A 26,884-nucleotide genomic window follows, 5' to 3' on the forward strand; every position below is an offset into this window, starting at 1 on the left:
CACCATTGAGGGAGGAGATTGGGTTTGCGTTGGTTTACAAATTATTATTGTCACTCTTCATGGTTGATTAGTTTTTTTAACTTTGGGTAACGAAGGGTAACTATGGATTTGTGTGATGATTACTAAAAAACCAAAGAAAAAGATGAATGATTGAAGAATCTAAGCATTGGGTTTGAAATGGATTGAGGTAGAAATATTGGCGTCGATAGGTTAAAAAAACCTTAAACTTGGAGCTAAATCTTGGGATTTTGGTGTCATTGCTTTGTTGCCGCTCCTAATTTTTTTAGAGAAATTGAAGGAATAAAAGGAGGAAGAAGAGAAAGAAAAAGGAAAAATGAAAAAATAAAGGAAATTTTAAATTTTAAATAGATGAAAAACGACATCATTTTGGTAGAAATTTAATTTTTTAAAATGATGTCATTTTTATTTCATGTATCATGTCATAACATTGTTAATTATTTAACGACAGAGTGATCAAAACATGGGCAAAGTCAAAGTTCAATGAGTAAATTGAAAAAATTAAAAGTACAATGAATGAAAATAATAGAGAGTAAAGTCCAACGAGAAATGATGTAATTTAGTCATTTTATTTAAAATTAAAAATAAATTTATATTAAAAAACATAATTTTTTTAAATAGCATCAAAACTTTGAAAACCTTCATTTCAACCCCTAAACCTAACTGGTTGTCGTCCTTTGCCGTTAACGAAGCTCCATCCGACCATACCCCTAACTATCAATACCCCTATGAAATTGCGATCAATCGATGACTAATCGACGGTTTGTACCCCGTAAACTCCAGGATGAAAATCACAATCTCACATCATTCTGATAACCAACGACGATAACTACGACAACATATAACTAAGAGGATGACAGAGAGTGCGTCAGTGGCATTGATTACGGTCGAAAAAGGTGACGATGATATATTAGGGTTAAGGATTTATGATTTGTAGGTATTTGAGTTTTTTTTTTGTAATTTAAGAGAAATTGAGGTTTTTTAATAAATATATAATAATAATTTTAATTTTTTTTAAAATAAATAAATTTCATAATTATCAAAATGAAATATAGATTATTTAACAAAGAAAACTAACGACAATTAAAGCTCAGACACCTAAAATAGTAATACTTATAACATTAGAAATTTATTTAAAAAATAAGGGTAAACTACATCAATGGTCACTGATGTTTGGGTAAGTTTTTGTTTTCACCACTAATGTTTCAAAAGTTACAAATAGGTCACTAACGTTATCGTTTGTGACAAAATGGTCATTGGCCGTTAACAGTCGTTAAGAGGCGTGAAGAAAAATACAACTGTATCGTTATCTGCTGAGTTTGATCGTTGGCCGCCATTTTGACTGGCTTTTCTTATTCTTCAACCTATTCCCCATCTTCTTTTTCTTCACCTTTCCCCTCGTTCATCTTCTTCACGAATCCAACAAAGCGTCTCCAGTTTTCTGGATGAAACAACGATAGGTTCATCCTCTAGTACGTGAATGCACACATCTCTCTATCGAACGAAGAGCCATCAACATCAAACGATGATGCTTGTAAGATCAGCTCATGGGCGTATTCATCGTAACGGGGAAGTGCATTCTCCCCGGCAAGTGGAACTTGCGCTGATGCAGTAGCAAAAGCTACTTGTTTCACCAGCTTCTCAGGTTCACATAGTGCATCTTGAGACTGCTCATGATAGCGTATCTCTATGCAAGTGAAGTTGAAAACGGCACCATGACGTGCTAGCATTTGAGCAATCGAGAGGTAATATTCTCGGTACCTTGTGTTATAGTACCCTGTTGTGAGTTCAGGAGCATGGGATTGGGTTCCACAATGCCAGTGGACTCTAGCAATTTTCACAGAGATCTTCACACCTTTGCCGTAAAAAATCGATATCTCAGACGATAGAATTCTCTCACCGTGTTCCAACAGCATCTGAGAATACCAGGAAAGGAAGAATTCGCCATAGGCACTATTCCAACCACCACCTTCTTTCTTGAAAAATTTTACTGCATGGAAGTCGGTAATAAAATCGGTTCGACGGCTCATCCCAGTTCCTTACACCCCCAGTTCGCGGAGATGCCTTGAGTGACACCCTGGGGCGCCACCTGGCAAGGAGAATCGTGGAGATCGGTATGAAAGACGTGTTCTCAGTTCCTGGTGACTTCAACTTGACTCTGTTGGATCATCTAATATCATAACCTCAGTTGAACTTAGTCGGATGCTGCAACGAGCTTAACGCCGGATATGCAGCCGATGGCTATGCGCGTGCTAAGGGCGTGGGAGCCTGCTTCGTTACTTTCACTGTAATTTGCTTGGAATTTTGTACATTGCTAGAGAGCAAGTGCCCTTATTTCTTACTCCAGTGTAAAGTTGTTCTCTTACTTCTCTTTTCTTACAACTTTATTGGTAAAAGATTAGTTTTTCATAAAAATTAATTTTGGGATGAATGATGGGTTGTATAATCTAACAGTACGTGATAGAGATAAGGACTGGTTGATTAATCGGCGGGGGGGGGGGTGTTGGGTACTGATTGGTTTTTGTTTTAACATTGAATAGGATTTCTTGCATTTATTCTCGCACAATCAAAATCTTGGAAGAATTTTGTATCATGTGTGGCTCGTCTTCAAGTACCTTCTCTCTTGAGATTTACAGCAACAAATATCGGAGCATAGGGCTCGTACTATGATGTCATGTCTTGTGAAAATGAGCAACTAAGAGTTTTGTCATAGTGAAGCCATGGAACGTTTCGACATGGAAGCGTTCTTTCAGCTTTTCATCACATATTACTTTCATTTTGTCGGACGGATCCTTCACCAAACAGCCATCAAAGTTTGAAAACATTTTAAACACGGTACATTCATATATCCAACTCGGAAAATAGCATGCAGCTCCATAGAGCACTGGCAAAGAAACTGAGGAGAAATACCACTGCTGTGGAGAACTACCGACGGATCTTTGTCCCCCCGGGCATGCCTTTGAAGCATGGGAATAATGAGCCTTGAGAGTGATAAGAGGATTCGTGTCATGTGTGTGATAAGAGGAAAAGAAGAAAAGTGCAGAAAAGTGAAGAGAAAGAAAGAAGAATAAAAGTGAAGAAAAAGAAGATGGGGAATGGGTTGAAAAATAAGAAGAGCCAGTCAAAATGGCGGTCAACAATCCAACTCAGCAAATAACGTTCGAGTTGTATTTTTCGTCACGCCTCTTAACAGCTGTTAACAGCTAGTGATCATTTTGTCACAAACGATAACGTTAGTGACCGATTTATAACTTTTAAAATATTAGTGGTGAAAACGAAAACTTACCCAAACATTATTAACGTAGTTTACCCAAAAAATAATTTAAACACCAACTCATTAAAAAAAACCTGTATATGTGATAACAATTACTTTATAATTAAGCCTATAAAAATATAGTACAACTAAGATATGCGCCGTACAAACCCAAACAGAGAAATCTAAAGAAAGGGAAGAAAACAATGGCGGTTCCAGGAAGACACATGCTTGAAGAAGATGAAGACGATGACAACGCTCTTTTTGAAGAAAACGGTCTCGAGATTGACCTTGAGGCCGATACCCCACCGCACCTTCGCGACCTTGCTGCCGCTGTCCAGCTCGGCGACCCCAACGCTCTTCGCCTCGCCCTAGGTTCATTTTCCCCATTTCACAATTTTAAATCTTTTTTTTTCTGCTTGTTTGAGCTGCATCTGTTAAAATTTCATGCAATAAACTTTTACTTTCCTTTCTCCCTTTGGGATTTTATCATTCTTTGAAATTAAAAAATATTATTTTTTGGAAGTTCTCTCTCTCTTTTTTTACTGACTGTGGTCTCTGGGCTAATGCTGGTGTGAGAATAGTTATTTCTCATTAATATAATTAGGGATTTTTGGGTAGCCTTTTCAAGAAATTGGAAGAGCATGATGGAAGTCTCTAAAGGAAATAGATGAAGTAAAGAAGCATGTTTGATGTTGATTTCAGTTTTTGAATGCTATATTGAAGTTGATGATTGATATATCCTTAGTGACTTAGAAATGAAAGCTTTACGTATATAATTATACTTTAAAAATGAAAAGCTTTTCATATATTATTGATAGCTTGTAATCCATTTATGAAAATTAAAAATGTAAGGAGCTGAAGTCGGGAAAAATTCCTATCTTGAAGACTTGAATAATGCCTTATTTAAGTGTCTTCCTTGATTGTATGACGGATTGTTTTTAGACTTTTGATATGTTTCCCAGTATTTATTTAAAGTGTTTATGGATATAATCTCCATAGATCCTCCAAAAACATGCAAAATTTAAAAGAATCTGACCATGCATGTATTGTATACATACCCATGTTCAGCACTATCACCCAAATCTGCTTAACGTGACATTAAATTGTTCTCTGTCTACTATATCTCCTAATGATGTGTTTTATTGTTCACTTGATTGTATAGACAACTTGAATGGCAACATCGATGAACCTGTAGAAGATGGTGATACAGCTCTCCATCTTGCCTGCCTTTATGGTTATCTGCCTTGTGTTCAAGTCAGTGTCCGATGCTGTTTTCACTGCTATCTTTTATGTATTTTTTTCTTGACCAAAAGCCTTATGATTGATGATTTGATCTCTTGTAGATACTTTTGGAAAGGGGGGCTAATTTGGAGGCCAAAGATGAGGATGGGGCAGTTCCTTTGCATGATGCTTGTGCCGGGGGTAGGATGTACAATTTTATTTAGAATCTTCCATCTCTGTCTAGGTACTGACTTTTTTTTCTTTCCCAATTATCGTTTTCAGGATTTATCGAGATAGTGCAACTTCTGCTTGACAGAGCCACTGACAGTGGATGTCTGAAAAGGATACTTGATTCAGTTGATGCCGAAGGTGATACTGTGAGTACTTCATACTAATGGCACTTGAACCATTTTGAATTATAATGCCTGTATGTTCAGTTTATTTGCTTCATGTTGGTTAGGCTCTAAATCTAATTTGATTCATTTCAATTGATTCTGATTTGTTTGTCTCATTCAATTGCACCTTGGTCAATTATATACTAAATGAAAATGGGAATCGACTTAGCACTCTTCTCCCACTTGCTTGGCAAAACCTAAAACCCGACCGTTTTGACCATAAAAAATCAACAACCAAACATGTCCAACCTAGACCTGAATTGGTTTGAGCTTGAAATAGTCCAAATGGGCTGAACAAGTAAACCCATAATGACTGGCCTGAAAACTCAAGTCTCAAACAAAAATGATCCGAAATGACTAATTGAAATTTGACTCGAACCAAATGACCTGAAAAATTTTGAAACCTGAATTAATCCGATTGTTTGTTCATATGAAAAGAGAGCTGCTTCTGACATAAATCTTGTTTACGGATACTCTGCGCTGCTTTTGCATCAGCCTCTTCATCATGCAGCAAGAGGTGAGCACGCAGAAGTGATACGATTGTTACTGGCGAAAGGAGCTTCTCCCACAAAGACAAACACTTATGGAATGGTTAGTCTCGACTAGATTTTCTAAATATAATATTTTCCTTTCAAAGGTGTGTTCCTGACTTGAATTCGTGCAGATCCCACGGGAGCTAGCTGACCCTGAAACGGAGGCTTGGAGAGTTTTTGAAGCCGCCACTAGTGCCCAAACCTCACAGGGAAGCTGTTAGGTACACCTGATGTTCCTTGAAATTTGCTTAGCCTGTGTGTGGTGGCTTCAGTTTTGTTGCCACACTACCGTGAGCAGTTAAAAGTTTTCAAGGCTAGAATGAAATACCTATTTTTCATCAAATTCAATATTAGTATCTTAGCCGAAAAGGGGAGCTTGTATAAGTTTATAGCTTTGCAATGCTACCCTATTAATTGCAAAGAAACAAATCTCCTTTACGTTTATAATAAATAATTTAGTGATTTTACATTTGATTCTTTCACTATTTTAAAATATAAAGGTAAAATGGTATGATCTTTTTATCATGACGCTAAATTATATGGTTACAACAATAGAGTAACATCAACTAATAAATGGTTGGCAAGTATCGAGTAATGGCTCTGAGCTTTGAAGTAGAAGGATGAGAGCAGATAAAACTTTACAGGCTATCTTGCTTTTGTTTTCCATTATTTTGACAAGTGCGAAAGGATAGTACGAAGCATCGAATGTGTTCCAGGAGTATATCATAAACAATGGCAGGGAACTATACTCACTATAAACATGATTAAAAACCCGCTCCCAAGTGCCGATCTTGAACAATGCATTTTCGGCAACACTGATTCAGAGGGTATTTGGAATGGTGTCCTACATCCCCTAATCACTTCATTTCTCACAACAATTGGACACCGTAAACCCAAAATTATTTCAAGTTTTCATGGAATTCGGAGGAAATACCTTCCGAATGAAATCCAAGAACCGTTTCGAGTAGAATGTAGGGTCGACGGCCGATATGGATAGAGAATCAAACTGAAGAGACTTATAGGCATGTTCAATCTTCTTAGTCATGTTATATTCTTGCAAAATGTCAATGATTCCCAGGTATAGGACAACATCGTATGCTTCATGGAACATGTTTTCTTCTTTACCAGGAATCTGCTCAGCCCTCGCTGGCATGTTCACACCAAGCTGGATCTGGAATCTGTAAATAAAAAAGATACAAAAGTTATCCCCTAAAAGATAAAAGATGAAGACTTAAAGCTCACACGCTGCATTGGAATCACATTATATAGCCAATTTGTGCACGTGTATCAAACAACAGTAATTTTCTTCTAGTACAAGGCAAAGTAAGAAAGAATCTATTCATAACTATTCTAGCACGCAATAAATTCCCAACATTTTAAGGTGACTACATATTTGTATTGTCACGCCATTCTGTTTCTTTGAGCACTTCTGGGAGGGTTTATACAAATAAAATACCCAGATCCAGGCAACAATCAATGAATTTTGGGATATTGCATAGAATAACCGTCATGACATGTTTAGGACGTCATACCTTGCTGTACCCGGAAGGAGAAGATCTACTTCCTCATCACCTGCAGCTGATGCTCGCAAACGTCTACCTCGTATATGCGAACCCGCAACAACACTACTGTCGTCTGTTCCACGAGGAACCAATACAAGGCCTTGAGGGTAGTTGGAGATTTCATCCTCCTCTGAAATATAAACACCAAGCAATTTTGAAATCCGTCGATCGACCTTCAGAATGATGTAAAAGAAGGAAATGCATACAAGTTGTACCAGAATCAGATAACTACAGCATAAACCAGAATACTTGGGTGTATGCTATGTACCATGCATGATATATATGGTTCCATCACAGAATATTAAATCCAAAAGTGAGCTGACTTGGTATCAACCCCATGCCTTATTCGATGTTGTTTCAAATACACCCTTTATATGGTATATATCTGACCTCTATATTCTGGGTTGTATCAGAGGTGTTATCATGTATGTAAATGATGTGAATAGAATTTCCCATCTTATCTTTCTGTTTTATTTGTGTGTAACAATTACATCTTAAATATTTTGTAACTGTCAACATGGAGTAATAATTTTCTGTTTGCACAGATTTGGCTATCTTATGTATGTCAACAACTGTGAATTCTTGAAAGACTTAACTCGTATAATCTGCAAAAGAAAATGGTTTGCTAAATAAAATATAAAGGAGCAGAAGAAACTGCCAATAGAAGATCAAATGTTCAAAATGCAGACCTTCCTCTGCAACACTCCCTAGGCCGTCCACTCTGTTGTAGGCCATGAGAGACCTCAAATGCTGAGGTGCTCGATAATGCACACCAAGCAAAAGGCTATAGTCCATAATGCATTGTTCTTCCAAAAATTTACTATCAATCTCTATTTGCCTGCATAAATATAATATAAATGAAATAAGGTAAACCAATTATATAAGAATGCCGTTCCAGCCGGATAGAAAAGAAACAATATTTTTTTTCGTTAAAGCTGTTTTGTTATGTCTTAACAGTACTTTGAGGTAAACCAAATCTTGGAGTGATCATTGTGAAGTAGTTAACTAAAATAAAGATCGGGATATACTGAAAATATGTCAACTTGAAAAAGTAAGATAACACGATGGCATAAAAGTTACAAATTCATCAACTACCTTAATAAAGCTTCTCGCCAAGAAGGCTCCAAATAAAAGCAGTAATTGAGATCCAAATCTTTAAGTGTTGTGTTCTCATCAATTTCTACATTGTCGGCAGAGCGCCCTAATGATGATCCTTTCAAGTCAAATCTTCTATGAATCCTCAACTCAGTGCAAAACATATTTCCCATGACAACAAAGCGAAACTGCATGAGAACATGGTTCATGGTTGTTAGCTCAAAAGAAATTCTAGTTTTGAAGGAATCATTTGTTAGATAACATGAAATAAGAAATGAAAAAAATAGTCCTTAATCAAAGTACCTAACAATAATTTTATTCAGGTGAATTCAGTGAAACCACCTTAATGAAGTGTTTTGATTGAGGTAAAAAATTCTCTGGCATATTAAGTAGAGAACTTTACTGTTTTTATTACCTTTTGACCACTTGATGGTTTGATTCTGTGAAGCCCAAAAAACTTTGTTATGAGTGTATTCTCATATGACCTCACGTGATGGTGATAGTTGGGAAGCATTCTTAGAAGAACCTACATGCAAGAATTTAGTCAATAAAAACTGCAATAATCAGGAGGGAAAAAGGAACAGAAGACGAAACAAAAACAGGGATAGAGAGAGACATTGAAAAGAGTTTGTAATTAGGTATTGATTTTTAATTGGGTAACTCAAAAGGTAAAAGTTGCATATCGGCAGAACTAACAAGTTAAAGCAACCAGCGAGCATTATCATATTTACTCAAGTTAGTTTCCCAGAAAATATGAATAATGTAAATGTGGAGATTGCAAACCTTTACTTCAGATTTCCGAAGCGTCTTAATCATAAAACGATCATCTTGAGACAGAAAGAAGATACTACCACTTTTTCCGGGAGAAGAAAGTTCCCTGAGAGCATCATTCCCGCAAATGGACATCATGTAGTCCGCAGCATCAATCTTGAACATCTCTCGTAAGTTCCTACAATAAGTTTTACTTATTTCAACATGTAAACAAAAGCATAGTACAATATTCACAAAAGATAAATTAGCATAAATCTAAGGATTACTTGAACTAAATGCAAGGTCTATCAAAATATTTTCTTCATAAAAATAAACTGAAATTTAAGACACCTCTTTCAGAAGAAATAAGCAGCTAGAATTTGCTATTTCAAAAAGGACATGGAATCCTAAATAGCTTATAGACCAAACCTTCAAACTGAACCAGAGGACCTCATCATCAAAACTGGGAAGATCAACGAAATTCCTAGTGAATGTATTAGAAAACTTATATTGCAAACCGAAATCCTCCCTATGGTCACAAAATGGAGGTATGCTAACCTGAAAACCATTGGGCAGTAATCCTTCCACTTAAAATCATCAGATTGATGGGTAGGTGTCAACTGTGATCCCACCTTAGGAAAATTCATCCAAAAGCTTGCCCGGGGGCCAAAATCTGATGCTCTAACCTCTCGTCTTTGTACAGGTGTAATTTTCCCCACAGTGTATCTGGCAAAATCTAGCTATATTCAGTGTTCAGTTTTCCGAAAACAATGTAACTGCAAATTTAGCGGAACAGATATGGATTCTTCATCATGACAAACGTAGTGTATCTTTCTACGAATTCTTTACAGAGGATGCAATAAAATTTAAATTACAATTAAAAAATAATTTTTAAGTAGTACCTACAACAGATTCAAAAACAAACAAAAATATTTAATCTATCATCCCAAAGAGAGCAGCTATATAGATACATCGTTTATACTGGTTTAGTCAACACTTCACACATCTCTTTCATTTTTCTGTTAATAAGGAAATTAAACCACAATTACTGCCCAAACTTCAGACTGAATGATCCATAAAATGGTAAGCAAAAGCCGTAAAAAGTGTAGTGTAGAAGGGAAAACAAATAAGAAAATTAAGAGTCATATTGTCTGATATAAGGAGAAAGGTAAATAAGAATAAGAGTTAGAAACAAACAAAAGACCTGATTCCAAGCTGCAAACTGAGCATTAAATCATAACTCCTGTGACCTTTAATGATTGTTTCACCAGGCCTCTTAACCTCTTTTGCTAACCTTTTTTGCCTCCGTTTTGCTCTTCGGGAGGCTGGTGCAAAACTATTATTCAACACAAGCTCACTGATTAGAACACCTTGCATGTATTCACGTTCCAGGATTGGTGCATTTGTTTCGCTCCCTTTTTCTCCTTCCATAAAAGAATCAGATAATTCTAATGATGAATCATGACCAATCACTTTTTCAATGGATACCTCTAGACTCCAACGTCTCGCCAAGGAAACATTTCTGTTGCGAGACTGCTGCAGATTTAATAAGTTTCCTTCTGATAGCTTATCAGAATTACGATTAGATACCCGGTTGCCACCAACCTTGACATTTCCCATGTCTACAGAAGCAGCATGGTGGATATGTGAATGGCTCTGCTTTCTCAAATCTGGTAGCAATCCTCTTTTTCTGAGAGCATTGAGGTAAACTTCTTGTGAGGCAGGAAGCCGGCTGCCATTGGGATAAAATGATCCTTTCCCATCCTTTAAACCCCGTGTCCAAGTTCCTACATAGCAACCACCATCACTCCAGGTATACACTCCGAATCCGTGCATCATTCCATTCAACCAGCTTCCTTCAAACGAGTCTCCGTTTGTCCAAATGAGGGTGCCTTTTCCAGACATTCTCCCACCTTTCACATTCCCTAGATAAACATTTCCATTGGCCCAAGTATATTTTCCAGGCCCTTCTGGTGTTCCCTGCATCCAAGAACCTTCAAACTCATCTCCATTGGGATAAACTAGAAATCCTAAACCATGTTTGAGATTCAACTTCCATCTCCCCTTATATGTCAATTTATTAGAGCCAATATATGTTCCGGTACCATGCATATATCCACCTGAGAATTCACCATCATAGACAGTTCCAGAAGGCCATTGTATTTTGCCAGTCCCATTCCTCATCCCACGTCTCCATTCTCCCTCATACACACAACCATCTTGCCAAACATACTTTCCTTGACCCTCTGGCATGTTGCCGAGCAATGACCCAGAATATGAATCCCCATTTGATAGCAATAGTTCTCCAACTCGAAATCCAGCAGTTTCAGAACTATGGACAGCGTCACCATTAGTTAGAATAGAACCGTTACCTTTGTCAATGATGGCATCAAGAGATTTTGTTCTTTCTGCACGAGAGAGTGCTTCTTCTACCGTACTGGCGGTGTCCACAAGGCCAGACATGCATAATGCCTCAAAAGGTTACAGTTTCTTACAAGAACAGGTGCAGCCAATTCCAAGGTGCTTCAACAATATAAAACACCATTAAAAGAATTCTTACTATGAGATCCGATGATAATTCCTTTGAAAACTCTCTTTCCTTTGATCTACAAATAGAATCGTGGATCCAGATTATTCATTAGTAGCAGAAAAACTTATTTCGACATTGTAAAAAGACTTTCTAAAGCAGACGAAACCTACTTAATGATGACTTCGCAATGTAAAAAAAAAAATAAACCGAGTGCTTGATTCCATCTGCTAAACTATAACACATTCTTCACGGAAATCAAATTGTAAAATCAAATAAATACGCAATTAAAATATGAAATTCAAATTAACTTGATTTGCAAAAAAATGAAACTTATAAATTCAAATTAACTTGATTTACAAAAAAATGAAGCTTATAAATTATCGATTCAATAATTAGGAAATAAATCCAATGAAAAACAAAAATTCTTGCATAAAATATTCAAATGACTACCTGATCTTTTAGCTCATTTTCTTCTCCACTCATTTAAATCGAAAATAAATATTTCTATATCCGGTTATCAACGCTCTTTCAAATCTCTCACATAGCAAAGAAAAAAAATCTTAAAAAAGAAAAAAAAACAGCAACATGAATCTAATCTAGAAATCAATAAAATATTCCACTAGCTTTTTTCTCTACCGTACATGAATCAAGTCAACTGAAACTCAAACATTGAAGCATCATTATCGAAACTTATATATATGTATATACAGTATACTCAATATATTCGTAGAAAGATAAGGCAGAGAGAACCTTTAAAGGAAACAAAAAGGGGGACAGAGTAAATCGATGACGAAAGCAAAAGCAAACGGAACAACCTGAAGACGAAGAAGAAGAAGTTTCGTCGCAGTTTTTAAAAGCTAACAATCTAAAGCCCCTGCGTTTCGCTTTTTGAAAAATCAATAATCTTCTCGATGGTGACGATTTTTGGAAAGGAATCTCCACAAAGCTAAAACCAACAAGAACCAAAAATATTATTTCAGTAAACAGGCCAAAAAAGCAAATATAAAATATAAGCATGGGAGTGCGACATACGGAAAAGACGACTTTACCCAACCATCTCCCTTTTATGTGTGACGGTTACTTTAATGGTAAATAATTGGTGGATTCATTCTACTATTTGTTTAAGGAGGGATTGTTGTTAATTAAGAATTTAGGAGGGAAAATGATTCAGCTTAGTTAAGAAGACGATGAAAACGTCGCTTGTGGATGTGCTGTAGCTCGCGTGTGAATTGAGACTTACAGCGGCCAGCGGCGGGGTTTTGACTTGGCCACTTGGGTAGGCTGCCGTTTGATGGTGACTCTATTATTTGGTCCACCATATTTTAAAACTAGAGGAAGGACATTCTAGCTATTTTGATTTATTTATAAAAATAATATTATTTTTAAGATTATTTACGAAAATAATATTTATCTACTCGTAAAATAAATGTGTATCTAGCGAGTCATGTCTTTCATGCAATATATTTAATAAGATATACTTTTATTTTATGCGACTTTTTAATCGGTAAATGTTATAAATTTTATTAGTTAATGTGAAATACGCGTTTAATAAGGATATTATTTGTTTTAAATATTTTTTATTATTTGACAATAAATATTTAATTACTCTACTGTAATTATTGGTGTTCGAATACATGATCTCTAAGAACAACAACGATTTTTTTAATTATTAAGATAAGTTAGTCCAAACAATTATGTCTTTCATAGTTTGAGAAAAATATCTTTTTATATTGTATTTTCATAGAAAATGATTTTATGAATTACAATAATCGATAGTAAAGTTATCATAGAAAAAATATATATTTTTTCTAAACAGTTATTGATTACGGTGCCACGTAGGGTAAAAATACACTTTGTAAATCTAAATCTTTTACGTGTTTTTGTCTTACATAATAAAAATAAATATTATTCCTATAAATAATTTCATTACTTGTATAAATAATTTTAAAAATGGTATACATCGGTAATAAAGTTATATATTCCTATAATTTTATGTGATTAATATAATTGGATCTATTCTTCTCAAATTTAATTAAATTATAATTTTCAATCTATTGTTTTCATATATATTTTAAAGTGTTTATATTGAATTTTTGTGATTGTCAATCTAAATATCGTGGTTTTCAAATTTTAAATATAATTTTTAAAAGAATATAATATATTCTATTATTAAAAAGAATTAATAAATTTACACAGGAATCAACTATTATTTTTTATTTAAATTCATGATTTAGACTAATCATAAAATTAGTAATAATTGGGTGCTTAAACTATCAAAATAAAATATAATTAAATTATCAAATTGAGTATAATATAAAATTTAAAAATTGACCTTTAAACTACTAAATATATATGGATATTCCTAAAGCTACTCATCTTTTTTAGCTGACGTATTAAGAGGTGAATTTAACGGCTATTTGACATGACACCAATATTCTTTAATATTCTTTTTCTGGTACCATTTTATCAATATTTCCCGAAATAGCACCCTTTCTGCTGAGTTGGTAAAGGCGCGTCCTCGGGGACGCGCTTTACCCGTGTTTTCGCTGAGCTAGATGCCACGTGTGGAAGGCGCATCCCCGGGGACGCGCCTTTCGCCAGCTCGACTGCCACGTATTTTGTTTAATAATAAATATTTTATTTTTATTATTATTATAAATTAATAATATATTATGTAAAATGTTTCGATTATAATGAAAAGAATTATCAAATGTATTTTGTTAATGTGTGTTAAAGGTGGAGTGAATTATCTACATTAATATGATATAACAATATATGAAAACCAGTTTTGACTTTATTGTAGTTATAGGAAAAATGTATGAAATTATAATATTACACATATGGTTATATTATTAATTTTGATTTTGATTATCGATCTATTAATTTTATCAGTTAATTATTTAAATGTTATCAATCTAGTCATCTCATATCAATATTTAACGAAAATATTGATGCATAAGTTAATAAATTAGTATAATTACATATTTAATCTTCAAGACTTACATATTTTATAAAATTAGTCTTATTAAAAATTTAATTTAATAAATTTAATCCTCCAATCAGAACATGAAATGTGTCATCGTATACATAAATTTTTTAATAACTTTTAATTTGTTTAATTTAATATTTTTCTCTACTTAGAAGGTAGAATTATTATTATATTTTAAAAAAAATATAACTAATAATATTATTATATTAAATAATATATTAAATATATTTATGTATTTAAAAGTTAAAAAAAATTATTTAGGTGTACATACATTGACAAATTATATAAATGCAATAACATTAAATTATTAGAAACAAAAACATTCATTTAAATACAATATTAATTACATAAGAGTTAACGGTTATATGATGATAACAGAGCTGGAATGTCTGGAGATATGATCAATATCCAATCGCAACAGCATTTCGTTTTCCATTATAACTGTAGACAAAACAATATAATTAACAAAAAAAATTAAAAATTCTAAATAATAATATATAAATATTATTTTAATAAAAAAATAATATTTACATAAATATATTAATATAAAAAATAATAACTATTTAAAAAAATACTAACATAAAAATAAATTTCTTACCACTAATAACAAATTTAAAACTCAAATAGTTATAGAATTTGAGTTATATAAGAGAGGAGAATATGATTTTGGTGTGAAGAATGAGGGAGGGTTGAGGGGGTTTATATAGGGCAAAATCAACGAGATAATGCGTTGAAATTTTTTTTTCACGAGATAGTTGGATCGCCAGATTAATTGCTCAGGTGGTGTGGTCTACAGTCCCGGGGGTAGGTCGCCATGCACGCCCGGCGACCTACTAGGTCGCCATGCACGCCCAACGACCTGGTAGGTCGCCATGCATGCCCTGCGACCTACCAGCACCTCCATGCACGCCCAGGCACGCCCAACGACCTCCATGACCTACCAGCACCTCCATGCACGCCCAACGACCTCCATGAATGCCCAGACACGCCCAACGACCTCCATGCACGCCCAGCTCGCCAAAGGTCACCATGCAGTCCATGCTTGGACTGAACAACGTTGGGCCATGCAGGATAGGTAGCCATACAATCCTCTCCACTTGCAGCTGCTCAGGAGAACCTATTCCTCCTGCTCCTCGCGTGATTCCTCTTACATCTGCTCAGGAGACTCATGCATGCAGCTGTAATAGCTGTATTATTGCAGCATGATTTGAGCTGCAAAGTGTCATAGATTCGTGCCCTAGCTTCTAGCCATAGCTGGTCCCTCATGCCATAGCTTCGAGACTGTTCACTCTTGTTATCATAGCTGTATTGGTGCAGCATAAAATCAGATGTGTTGTATTATTGCAGCATTCAACGGTTGAAAAATTTACAGCTTTCAACGTGAATTATACAGCTCAAATTGATTGCAGCTTACCTACCAACCGTTGAAATATCATTATATATTGGATATGAGGGGTTTAGGGTAGAATCATAAGAAAGAAAGAAAATTTGGCGAGAAAAGGAAATGAAAGGAAATAAGAAGAGGAAATGGAGATAAAGGCTCAAACATCGTTTGTGAGGTAATTTTTAATTGTTTAATTTAGTTTATTAATATGAAATTATGAAATAATTAGTTTGTTAGTTTAGGGTTTAGGATAAACAGAAATTTAGTTAATTAGTTTGTAGTATAATTATTAGTTTGTTAGTTTAAGTTATATTATATTAAATTGTTAGTTTAAGTTATATATTAGATTATAAAAAATTAGTTAATTAGTTTCTTAGTTTAAGTTATTAAATGTAAAAAATATTTAATGAATTTGTTAGTGTGTTTAAACGTATATTAGGTTGTTTGTTGAAGTTTAAGTTAAAATATTAAAAAGTTAATTAGTGCTTAATTAGTTTGTTAGTTTGTTATTTTAACTAAATTATATTATAATAAGAAATAGTTTATTAGTTTAAGTTATATTATAATATATTAGATTATATAAATTTAATTTTTTTAATTTATTGTTGTTTAAAGAAATAATTTTTTTACACGTACAGAGCATTATTCTACAACATTTTTCCACGTACATATTGATTCGAAGAAAGAAACAATAAAGGAAAGGAAAGGAAAGGAAATGAGCAACAACTTTTTCACGATTGTCCATTATAATGGACAGATTATGGAAAATGAGATCGGAGTAGTTTTTCAGTCTGAAAAACCAATAAATATGATGTTCAAAAAAGACATCACATTTATAGAAATGAAGCATAAGATAGAAAGAAAAATTCGAGTTGCAGTTGATGGTTTGAGGTATAGGTTTATGATATGCCCCAACCCAGTCAAATATGTTGCAGTTCCACTTGAAGAAGATGATGATATTGGAACCATGGTTCGATTACATGAGTTAACCAATATAGCAGTTATTGAGTTATTTGTTGATGTGCATAACATATGTGATGTTCCTGGGTCATCAAGAGGTGTGGCTCAAAATCCATCTGAAATGACTTTATATAGTCAGTTTGAGGAGCCGACATACAGGCCCGAACAGTTTTATGGCACTATTGGAAAGTGTAAATGAAGTCGGGGGGACATCTGCAACAGAAGAGTGTGAGACGAGAAACATACCGGAATTGGTTGTTGATATTGACGCTGAAAATCGATGGGGAGAAATTCATGATGATTCAAGCGAAGATGAAGAAACCGAAGAACCCGTTTTGGGCGGCGACGAAAATATTTTGGTGGAGGTGCAATTGATGAAGTTCCGGCACCGTATGAAGCTACTCCTCACATGTACGAGATAGACTATGATGCGATGAGGGCACCTGAATTCCCAGACATGCCACATTTACCTCCACCAAATGACTGCATCATTCGATAATTCTGGTGAATTTTCAGTTGGGGTGCAATTCAGAGGAAAAAATGAAGCTACCCTGGCGATTAAAGAGTACTGCATAAAATGCCATGTTGATATCCATGTTGCAGAGTCCAACCAGAAAACCCTATACGCGAAGTGTGTAAAATATGGCCTAGAGTGCAAGTGGAAGATCAGAGTGTCGAAAAATCAAAGGCACGATGTTTGGGTCATCACGAGGTACAATGGTCCGCACACGTGTTTGCGAAACTTCATCGAACAAGACCACCGACTATTGGACTCCGATGTAATATGTGAATACGTGAAGGCGATGGTTGAAAAGGATCCAAGGATATCTTGTTCAGTGTTAGCTGCATCTATTCGAAGCCAATTTGGATATCAAGTAAAATATGGCAAGGTGTGGAATGCGAAGATGAAGGCAATGAAGCTGACGTATGGAGATTGGGATACATCGTACAATGAGCTACCACATTTGCTACAAGCAATGAAGCGATTTATCCCAGGAACCATAGTGAAGTCTCAAACCATGCCCGCATATGACGAAGAAGGTCAACTTCTGCCAGGGAAGAAAATATTTCATAGACTATTTTGGGCATTCAAGGCATGTATTGAAGGATTTCCATTTTGTAAACGTAGATCCAAGTAGATGGTACGTGGCTGTATGGTCAATATAGGCATGTACTTTTGATGGCAGTTGCTCAAGATGGTGAGCGAAATATCTTCCCAATTGCATTCTCCATTGTTGAGGGAGAGACAACAGAGGCTTGGGATTTGTTTCTGACCAATCTACGTCAATATGTCGTTCGTGAAGATGGAGTTTGCTTGATATCCGATAGAGGAACTGGTATTTTGGCGGCAATTGAACGACCAGGAAGTCGTTGGATACCTCCGTATGCATATCCGACATATTGTATCCGTCATATTGGCAAGAATAGTATCGACCAATTTCATAACGCACACATTCGTAGCGAGATAGTCAGCATGGGTAAGTTTTATTTTCAATATTTGTGCATTTTTTACATGGTTTTTTTTAATTGCGGTTTAACACAGTATATTATGAAACAGGATACGAACTACGTCGACCAAATTTGATAAGATTGGAGAATTTGAAGGTATTTTACGATGATCAGCGTGTTTGGAAGTGGGCTTCAAAATACCGCGGGAAAAATGGTCACAAGCATATGATGAAGGTCGGAGACGGACATATGACCACAAACCTTGCTGAGGCCATTAATTCGGTACTAAAAGGTACACGCCATCTCCCAATTGCGAGTGTGATGAAAGAGACGTACTTTAGATTGGGTAAAGTTTGGTCGGACAAAGGCAAAGAAATAGAGTCTTATAAATAGAGGTAAAACTTGGGCTCCTACAGTGGTGGAATCAATGGAAGCAATGATCGATTGGCAACATCAATGGTTGTTCAAATTTCGACCGAGTTGGTCATACTTTTGTCGTGTCGTGCATACGCCGTAACGTCGGAGGAGAAGACCAAACATTTAGAGTTGATTTATGACATAAATGGTGTGATTGTGTCGTTTTCAGGCATGGAAATATCCATGTGCTCATGCAGTCGCAGCATGTATGTATGCTGGTGTAAGCGCATACACTTATGTTTGATGAGTGCTTTCACTTACGTAGGATATTAAATGTCTACAGCTATGAGTTCAGACAGATACCAAATGAATCATATTGGCTCAGAAAGATCATGACGAATGGCTGCCAAATCCAATGCTTCGCAGAAGTCCAAAGGGTCGACCTGAGTCCACTCGTATTCATACCAGTATGGATTTCCATGCTAGAGAGAGAGGTCAAACAAAGAGATGCGGATTATGTAGGGGTGAAGGCCATTCAAAAACAATTGTCCTAATTTACCAAGATATAGGCCTCATCATTAGTATATATGTATTTCTATGAATTTCTATGTATTTATAATGAAATTATAATAATTAGTTGATGAAATTATTATATATAATGATTAATAGTAATTTGATAGTAATGATTATAATAATGAAATTATTATTAATTATGTATGATTTGATAGTAATGATTTAGTAATGATTAGTAATAATGAATTATTATTAATTTTTAATGATTTGATATTAATGATTTAGTAATGATTAGTAATAATGAAATTATTATTAATTTTTAATGATTTGATAGTAATGATTTACTAATGATTAGTAATAATGAAATTATTATTAATTATGTATGATTTGATAGTAATGATTTAGTAATGATTATAATAAAATTATTATTAATTTTTAATGATTTGATAGTAATGATTAGTAATAATAATTATTAATATTTAATGATTTGATATTATTTAGTAATGATTTGATAGTAATGATTTACGACTTGAACAATGAACAATGTTTGGGTTCAATTAACCATATTTTCGTTACATAACTAGTAATGAAATTATAATAATGATTTGATACTAAAAATCATTATAAATATGTCGAATTTGTTAATGTTTGAAAAAACTAGTCTAATGTCAATATTAAATTTGTAACAAATAACAAACTAGTTTACAATTGTTGCCGATGTCGGGGTGTGTTTTGAATGATAATGTTGGGGCGGATCTGATGCGTTGTGGCCGTGCGGTTGCTCAGGAGTATGGTACCCATCCTCCTCATTCGTTGGGGGTATTTGAACTGACATGTGTTTCAAAGTCATACGTCGACGAAAACATGGGAGAGTAGATGGATGCATCAGGCTGCACAAACTCTGGTATGTATGCATCGCCGAACGGTTGTGGTGCGCTATTATCCACATCGGTCATTTCCGCTTCAGGTTGTTGAGATGAACCCCCACTCCCACTTGGTAGAGAGTATTCAGCTTTACCAAATCTTTTCTTAAACCTCAAAAATTGTCGCCTCTCTACAATTGTTGTCAAGAATGGCTTTCCATTATCCAAAAAATAAGGTAAGCCGAAGTCTCAAAATTAAAGTCGTCGTCTTGAATGTCGTCAATAATTGGCATGAATGAAGCCCTATTGTTCCAAGCATTAATGTAGATTGCATGATTCTCAACCCAATTAACATTTCTTTACGACGACCATCAAATCTGTGCAGCTGGTCATGCGTCTCAACCCATTCACCTGACGACGACCATCTAAGATTTGGAGGAGGTCATGATCCCATGGACTCCGCGGAATAGGTTGGTGGAAGTGGAATTGCCTCAACACTCTATCCCCAAATTGGATCTCAACAAACGCAAAATTGATCAATGGTGTAACAGCACACCAATTGAAACCCATCTAAATATCGTGCGGTATCAACGCAAGTATTTCTCCATTCATGTATGGTCTCCAATTAAACTGTAAAATTACAAAAACAATAAAATTATTTAAATCAAATAATATAGTTAATTTAAATAATAATTAAAAATAACAGATTACTTACCTCCTTTTTTGCCTTAATGTCGATCTTCAGCCTGAACTCTTTAATGTTGTTGTGCACCAACCCCGTGCCTTCAATTTTATGCCTCAATCTGTATATCAATCAATATAAATATGGTCATTTTTATTTTATAATTAATATTTTATTAAAATAGAGAATTCATATTACCTTCCGGCAAGCGGAAAGTCAACCGCAGTCCGACTAATCGGTGTCAAAAACGGAAGTCTATGCCAAGCCATGACTGTAGCAGCAACAGACATCCACCGATTTCTGCTGTATTATTATCATTCACGACTAATGACGCCTTGCACATCTCACGATACAAGAACGCCATATCGCCGATCCCCAGCTATGCTACTATTCTCAAAATTTCTTAAAAAAAGAAGATATTGAGTGTGAACATAACTACCGGATTTATCCGGCATTAAAATACCCCCAATCAACTGTAATATATATGCTCGTGTTGCATATATAATTTCGTGCTCCGTACTATTTGGTTGAAGCTGAAATTCATTCTTCAACCATGACAACCTCACACGCCACCCTTTACACTCTGGTGGTAAGGGCGTTTTCCAAGAACAAGCTACAAAGTTGTGCCACATTATTAAACTCATGTGACATTACCACTGGCATCCCATTTGTTTGGACCCCGAGCTGCAATGCCACATCCTCCAAAGTTATGGTACATTCGCACACGGCAAATGAAACGTGTGCGTTTCTGGTCTCCAACGCTCAATCAAGGCACTGATCAAACCTGGGACCAACTTGTAATCTCGCACAAATGTACATACCAAAATCCAGCCTCCTGCAAGTTTTCTTCTATCAATCTATGTGGCTTGGGCACTTTATGTAGCCGATGACGAAGGACTCGTTGCTCCTCCTGCAATTAAATATTTCAAAAGATTTATCACAATCACAAATAATATTCAATATTTATTAATTATAATTCATTAAACAAATATTTTATTCACCATTATCCCAAATGACTTGAAATATGTTCATTTTCAAGTCTCAGCAGTGGAATTTGGTCAGCCATTAGAATGAATCTGTACAAAAGTAAACAACAATATTTAAAAAATTCATTTAATGTAACTAATATAATCTAACTAACTAACTATTTACAACACAACAAAAAAATTTAATATAATAACTTATAATATTAAACTAATAAACTAACAAACTAAACTTTTTAAAATATAAATTAAACGTAAATTTTCCCTTAAACAACTAATAAACTATTCTTAATATAAATTAAACTAATAAATGATTTTTAATTATAATTTACTACTAAAAACTAATTAACTAATTTTTTATATAATATAAATTCAACAAACAAATAACTTAACTATTTAACTAACACAAACTAATTACATTTTTTATATATACTAACGACTAACAAACTAACTAAATATTTTTATTAATATGTAACTATCAAACATGCTAATTACATAATTTTTTATTTCTATATGATATAACTTAAACTAACAATAATATAACTTAAACTAACAAACTAATTAACTATTTTTTGTTTTACCCTAATTTATAATAATAAACTAATTAACTAATAATTATAACAATAAACTAATTTAAATATTATTCTTTTATATAACTTATAATAAATATTTTTTATTATAATAAAACTTAAACTACTAATAATTTTTATATAATATAAATTCAACAACCAAAATAACTTAACTATTTAACTAACTACAAACTAATTAAATTTAGACTAACTAACACACTAATTAATTATTTTTTAATATAACCATCAAACAAACAAATTAAATAATTAACTAAAATTTTGTTTTAACTTAAACCATAACAACTAATAATTTAAAAAATAAACTAATTAAATAATTAAAAAAAAAACTTACCTCGATGTTGTGCTCTCCCTTTCTTCCTCCTCCTCTTTCTTGCTATCTTCTCCTTTGCTATTTTCCCTTTCTTTCTCTGAATTGCCATCCATCCAATATATAATACAACAACGGTATTGCTTCAATTATAGGTGGTCGATTCACGTTCACGGGCTGCAATAATGCAGCAATAAGTGCTGCAATAATGCAGTTGATTTCACGCCCATGTTGCTGCAATAATGCAGCTGATTTCACGCTGCATGGGACCAGAGACGCAGAGGCAGCAAAGTGGGGCAAAGGCATAGGTCGTCCAGACGCATGCCACGTTGCCCTGCAGAGACTCCAACCTCGCCCAGGGCCATGTCTAAACCACCAACATTGTTCAGTCCAAGCATGGACTGCATGGTGACCTTTGGCGAGCTGAACGTGCATTGCATGGTGACCTTTGGCGAGATGGGCGTGCATGGAGGTCGTTGGGCGTGCATGGGCGTGCATGGAGGTCGTTGGGCGTGCATGGGCATGGAGGTCGTTGGCTGGTAGGTCGCAGGGCATGCATGGCGACCTACCCCCGGGACTGTAGAGGACACCACCTGAGCAATTAATCTGGCGATCCCACTATCTCGTGAAAAAAAAAATTTCAACGCACTATCTCGTTGATTTTGCCGTTTATATAGGGAAGGAGGGGGTAGTTAATGGAAGGCGCGTCCCCGGGGATGCGCTTTCCACACGTGGCAGTCGAGCTGGCGAAAGACGCGTGCCCGGGGATGCGCCTTCCACAAGTAGCATCCAGCTCAGCGAAAACACGGGTAAAACGCATCCCCGGGGACGCACCTTTTCCAACTCAGCAGAAAGGGTGTTACTTCGGAAAACATTGGTCAAACGGTGCCAGAAAGGGAATATTAAAGAATATTGGTGTCATGTCAAATAGCCGAATTTAACGTACTCTTTCTTACATGTATCCTTTCTTTTTTCTCGAATTCTGAGAAAGCTGTCTGGGTGAGCTTTGGATCCGGCCTTTTTTTATTAATTTTTTAATATACTTTTAAACTATTTTTACAAAGGATTAATACTAAAATAACTATTCAAATTATATTATTTTCTCAAATAGATGTTTAAACTAATTTTTACCTTATTCAAGTGTCTAACGTTACAAACGTTATTTATTTAGATGATTGGGACGGTAATGGTGTTAATTTTTACGTTAAATGACACGTGTCAAAACATTATAATTTAAAAAAATTATATATTTAAAAAACATAAAACACAAATTTTGAAATAAACACAAAACTTTGAAAACCTTCATTTCAACATCTAAATCCACGTCGACCGCTACCTTTTACCATCGGCGAAGCTCCACTCGACCTCCTCTCTCCTCGGTGACCAAAACCTCAATGAAATCGTGACCAGTCAACGATGAATCAACGTTTTAAACCGCCCGACTAAGATTAAAATCGCGATTAAACGCTATTTTCAAGAACCAATCGATGAAAAATACGATGGTATATGAGTAAGAGGATGGCATGGACTGCGTCGGTGGTGGTGGTTGTGGCCGAAAAGGGCGGCGTCGACAAATTAAGGTTAGATTTGAGATTTTGGGATTGTTTTATAATATAAGAGAAATTAGTTTTTTTTATAAATATCATATTATTTTTATATTTTATTTAAAAATAAATTTCAAAATCACTAGATTGTGACACATGTCACTTAATGGTAGAATTAACGTTGTTGACGTTCCGAACACCTTAATGAGTAACGTTTGTAACATTAGACACCTGAATGAGACGAAAATTATTTTATGCACCTATTTGAGAAAAATGATATAATTTATACACTTATTTTGATATTAAGCCTTTTATGAATATCATTTAAAATAATAATATAAAATAACCGAAAATCTTTTAAACTGACAAATAATCTGGACCTTTTGATAAAAAAAATATGGATATTAATCAATGTCAAAATTAGTTAATGATTAGTCTTTTTTATGATTAGCCTTTCTATCTTCAGCAAAAAGAAATCTTAAACATGAATTCGATGTATATTATTGAACTTGATGTGTTAATCTGGTTAAAGCATACTATGCCGTATTTATTCTCCCTATATTCCATTATTAATTGGTTTCATTATTAACTTTTTTTTAAAAATTATTATAACTATTTTTAATATTTTTAATGATTAAATTTTATAAAATATATATTTAAAAATTATTTAGTTTAAAGTTTTTAAGATATAATTTTTTCAATAATAAAATTTAAATAACAATGAGTGAATGAAAAAAAATTGACAAAAAAATCAACAATAGACAAATTTATAGGGACAAAAAGGAATAAATATGAATTATATTTTATATTTAAATGTATTTTTTAATTAAAGAATAAAGAGCTTTCAACTTTAGTTTTTTCTTTTTTTTATCGCAATTAGTATTTATTTTTCTTTATCTTTGTGATCGACAGTGACATCAGTCTTAGTGTTGATTGTCGACGGTCGATTTTTATTGTTTTTTCCTTATGTCATTATGTTCTATCTTTTTTTCTTTTTAAATTTTTAATAATTCTGTCTTTATTACATGTTTTCCTCTTACTTTATGATACATTTTTCTTTGGCTTTATGGCACATTTCCTATACCTTTTGTCACATTTTCGGTCGTTTAGCTGTTATTTTCGTTTATCCTTTTTATTAGGTTGTATTTGATATTGTTACGACTGATCAAAATAGCGTTTATTCGTTATCATGTTGATATTCTCTATTTTGGACGCTCAGATTAGATTCGGATACACGTTTTACGTTCGCATATAGTTTTCTTAGGTCTCTCGATTCTGATTTGTAGTTTGTTGGTGATATTTCAATATCTTTCTCCTTTTGTGGTTCATTTGTCGACGATTTATTCATATCTACCTTTTATTTATTTGGTTATAATTTTTATCTTTTCCTTGTATAATACTTGTGTGATCTTAAGTAGCTAGTTTCTTGTGTCAATAATTATAGAAAAATATTATTATTATGTGCTTTAGTTTACAATTGTGGTTGCAAACTTTTATTGTAATATTTTTTATTTTGATAAAACCAGTTGGTTCTATCTTTTCAAAATTTATTTTTAGTTAATAATAGTTATTAGTTTTATTAAATAAAGAGCAATATTTAAATATAGAAGGAAATTTATAAAAATAAGAATAGACTAATAATAGATATAATGTTAAAATTAGTCCTCCAACGTTTATCAAAATGATCATTTTCGCTCATATTTTTTTTCTTAAAACGTTGTTCCCCAACTTCTCATTTTAGAGCAAAAGGACCCTTAGAATTCGACTAAATAATCACTTTGGGTCTTGTTCTTTTTTTGGGAGTATTTTAGCATCAACATTTCATTTTTCAAGTAAAAAATGCCCTTATTTTAGAGTGTTAACATTATATTAACTAATGATTTTAATCTATAGATTAGATTTTTTTACCCCAAAATAAAATGTTTGGGGCCTAAATACTCAAAATTAATGGGCCAAAAATGTCCTTTTTGATAAATGTTTGGTTAATTTTGACATTACGCCTTAATGTTAGTAAAATTGTCTCTTAAAATCATCAACATAAACTAGTCATTTAACATTAAAAAAATGAATTAATTGAGTGACATCATTAGTAAAAGAGAATGTTGTGTTCCATAAAGGATTTAAGTTTGAACAATTGTGTCTGTAGGGTGACATAAGTTCGAGCAACAAATTATGACTTACCTTAATTAGTTATAAAATATTGTTAAAAAAGGATGAATAACAACTAGGAATAAAGTAGTGTAGTGGATTTGGTACTTGTCTTTGGATTTATTGGGTGTTACTGTTGGAAAATAGTAAAACTAACAAGTTAATTAATTTTTTGTTTAATGATATTTTTATCCTTTTTTTTTAAAAAATATTTAAATCAACAGATTAAAAATCCAACACTAAAGGATTTGTAAGTTGTAATACCTTATATCCGACCCGCTACTAATGATGAGCTTAATAAATCACATTTTTATCCTTTGAGTAACCCAACAAATAAACCATATAATTTTTTTAACAAATAAATCAAATTTCACATCCAACTAAAAATGTGATTCATTAAATATGTCAAGTAAAATATTTAATACGAGTTCCGGAGCTCCGACATAAAACACAGTTTGAACAAAATAACTTAGGGTAAATTACATATTTAGTATCTAAATTATTAGTTTTAATATGTTTTAGTACATAAATATTTTAGATTTTTAAAATTATATCTAAACTTTAGTTTTTGTTTCATTTTAATACCTCACCGTTGAAAACTTAACGGACAATTTGCATGTGACACTTTTTTTATGGGTAAATTGCATCATTCATAACTCAACTATCTTCTCACTCCTATTTTGGTCACCACAGTTTAAATTTTTTTAATTTAATTACTTAACTTTCAAATTACTCCTAATTTAATCACTCTAACT

At 33.8% G+C, this 26,884-nt stretch overlaps 2 protein-coding genes across 3 annotated transcripts; one reads left to right on the plus strand and one right to left on the minus strand.

Moving 5' to 3' along the window:
- The first annotated feature begins 3,418 nt into the window (after positions 1-3,418).
- Positions 3,419-5,892, plus strand: LOC120154826 (poly [ADP-ribose] polymerase tankyrase-2-like). The gene is made up of 6 exons (XM_039166474.1): positions 3,419-3,646; positions 4,437-4,528; positions 4,618-4,696; positions 4,778-4,872; positions 5,386-5,481; positions 5,555-5,892. Exons 1-6 carry the CDS (start codon positions 3,478-3,480, stop codon positions 5,642-5,644), a joined length of 621 nt encoding a protein of 206 aa, XP_039022405.1. The 5' UTR covers positions 3,419-3,477; the 3' UTR covers positions 5,645-5,892.
- A 181-nt stretch (positions 5,893-6,073) lies between these two features.
- Positions 6,074-12,217, minus strand: LOC120154835 (phosphatidylinositol 4-phosphate 5-kinase 9-like). Of its 2 annotated transcripts, none has more exons than XM_039166485.1 (9): positions 12,111-12,217; positions 10,035-11,436; positions 9,389-9,556; positions 8,864-9,029; positions 8,496-8,606; positions 8,081-8,268; positions 7,675-7,823; positions 6,956-7,115; positions 6,074-6,601 (listed from the first exon to the last, which is right to left on the minus strand). In XM_039166485.1, the coding sequence occupies exons 2-9, from the start codon at positions 11,291-11,293 to the stop codon at positions 6,328-6,330; spliced, it is 2,475 nt and encodes an 824-aa protein (XP_039022416.1). In that variant the 5' UTR covers positions 11,294-11,436; positions 12,111-12,217; the 3' UTR covers positions 6,074-6,327. The 2 variants fall into 2 exon arrangements, with proteins under 2 accessions (XP_039022416.1, XP_039022422.1); XM_039166491.1 differs by lacking the exon at positions 12,111-12,217 and adding an exon at positions 11,811-11,913.
- Between the last annotated feature and the right edge of the window lie 14,667 nt (positions 12,218-26,884).

Source organism: Hibiscus syriacus, unplaced genomic scaffold, assembly GCF_006381635.1.
Source record: "Hibiscus syriacus cultivar Baekdansim isolate YM2019G1 unplaced genomic scaffold, ASM638163v2 tig00002840_pilon, whole genome shotgun sequence".
NCBI classification, from domain to species: Eukaryota; Viridiplantae; Streptophyta; class Magnoliopsida; order Malvales; family Malvaceae; genus Hibiscus; species Hibiscus syriacus.

Excerpts from the sequence above, each read along its gene's own strand:
- LOC120154826 (XM_039166474.1), top strand. The coding sequence starts at position 3,478 with ATGGCGGTTCCAGGAAGACACATGCTTGAAGAAGATGAAGACGATGAC. Across the intron at positions 4,697-4,777 it reads GCATGATGCTTGTGCCGGGG|GATTTATCGAGATAGTGCAA; the intron begins GTAGGATGTACA and ends TATCGTTTTCAG. Across the intron at positions 4,873-5,385 it reads TTGATGCCGAAGGTGATACT|CCTCTTCATCATGCAGCAAG; the intron begins GTGAGTACTTCA and ends CTTTTGCATCAG.
- LOC120154835 (XM_039166485.1), bottom strand. The coding sequence starts at position 11,293 with ATGTCTGGCCTTGTGGACACCGCCAGTACGGTAGAAGAAGCACTCTCT. Across the intron at positions 9,557-10,034 it reads AGTTTGCAGCTTGGAATCAG|ATACACTGTGGGGAAAATTA; the intron begins GTCTTTTGTTTG and ends AGATTTTGCCAG. Across the intron at positions 9,030-9,388 it reads TACTGCCCAATGGTTTTCAG|GAACTTACGAGAGATGTTCA; the intron begins GTTAGCATACCT and ends AACTTATTGTAG.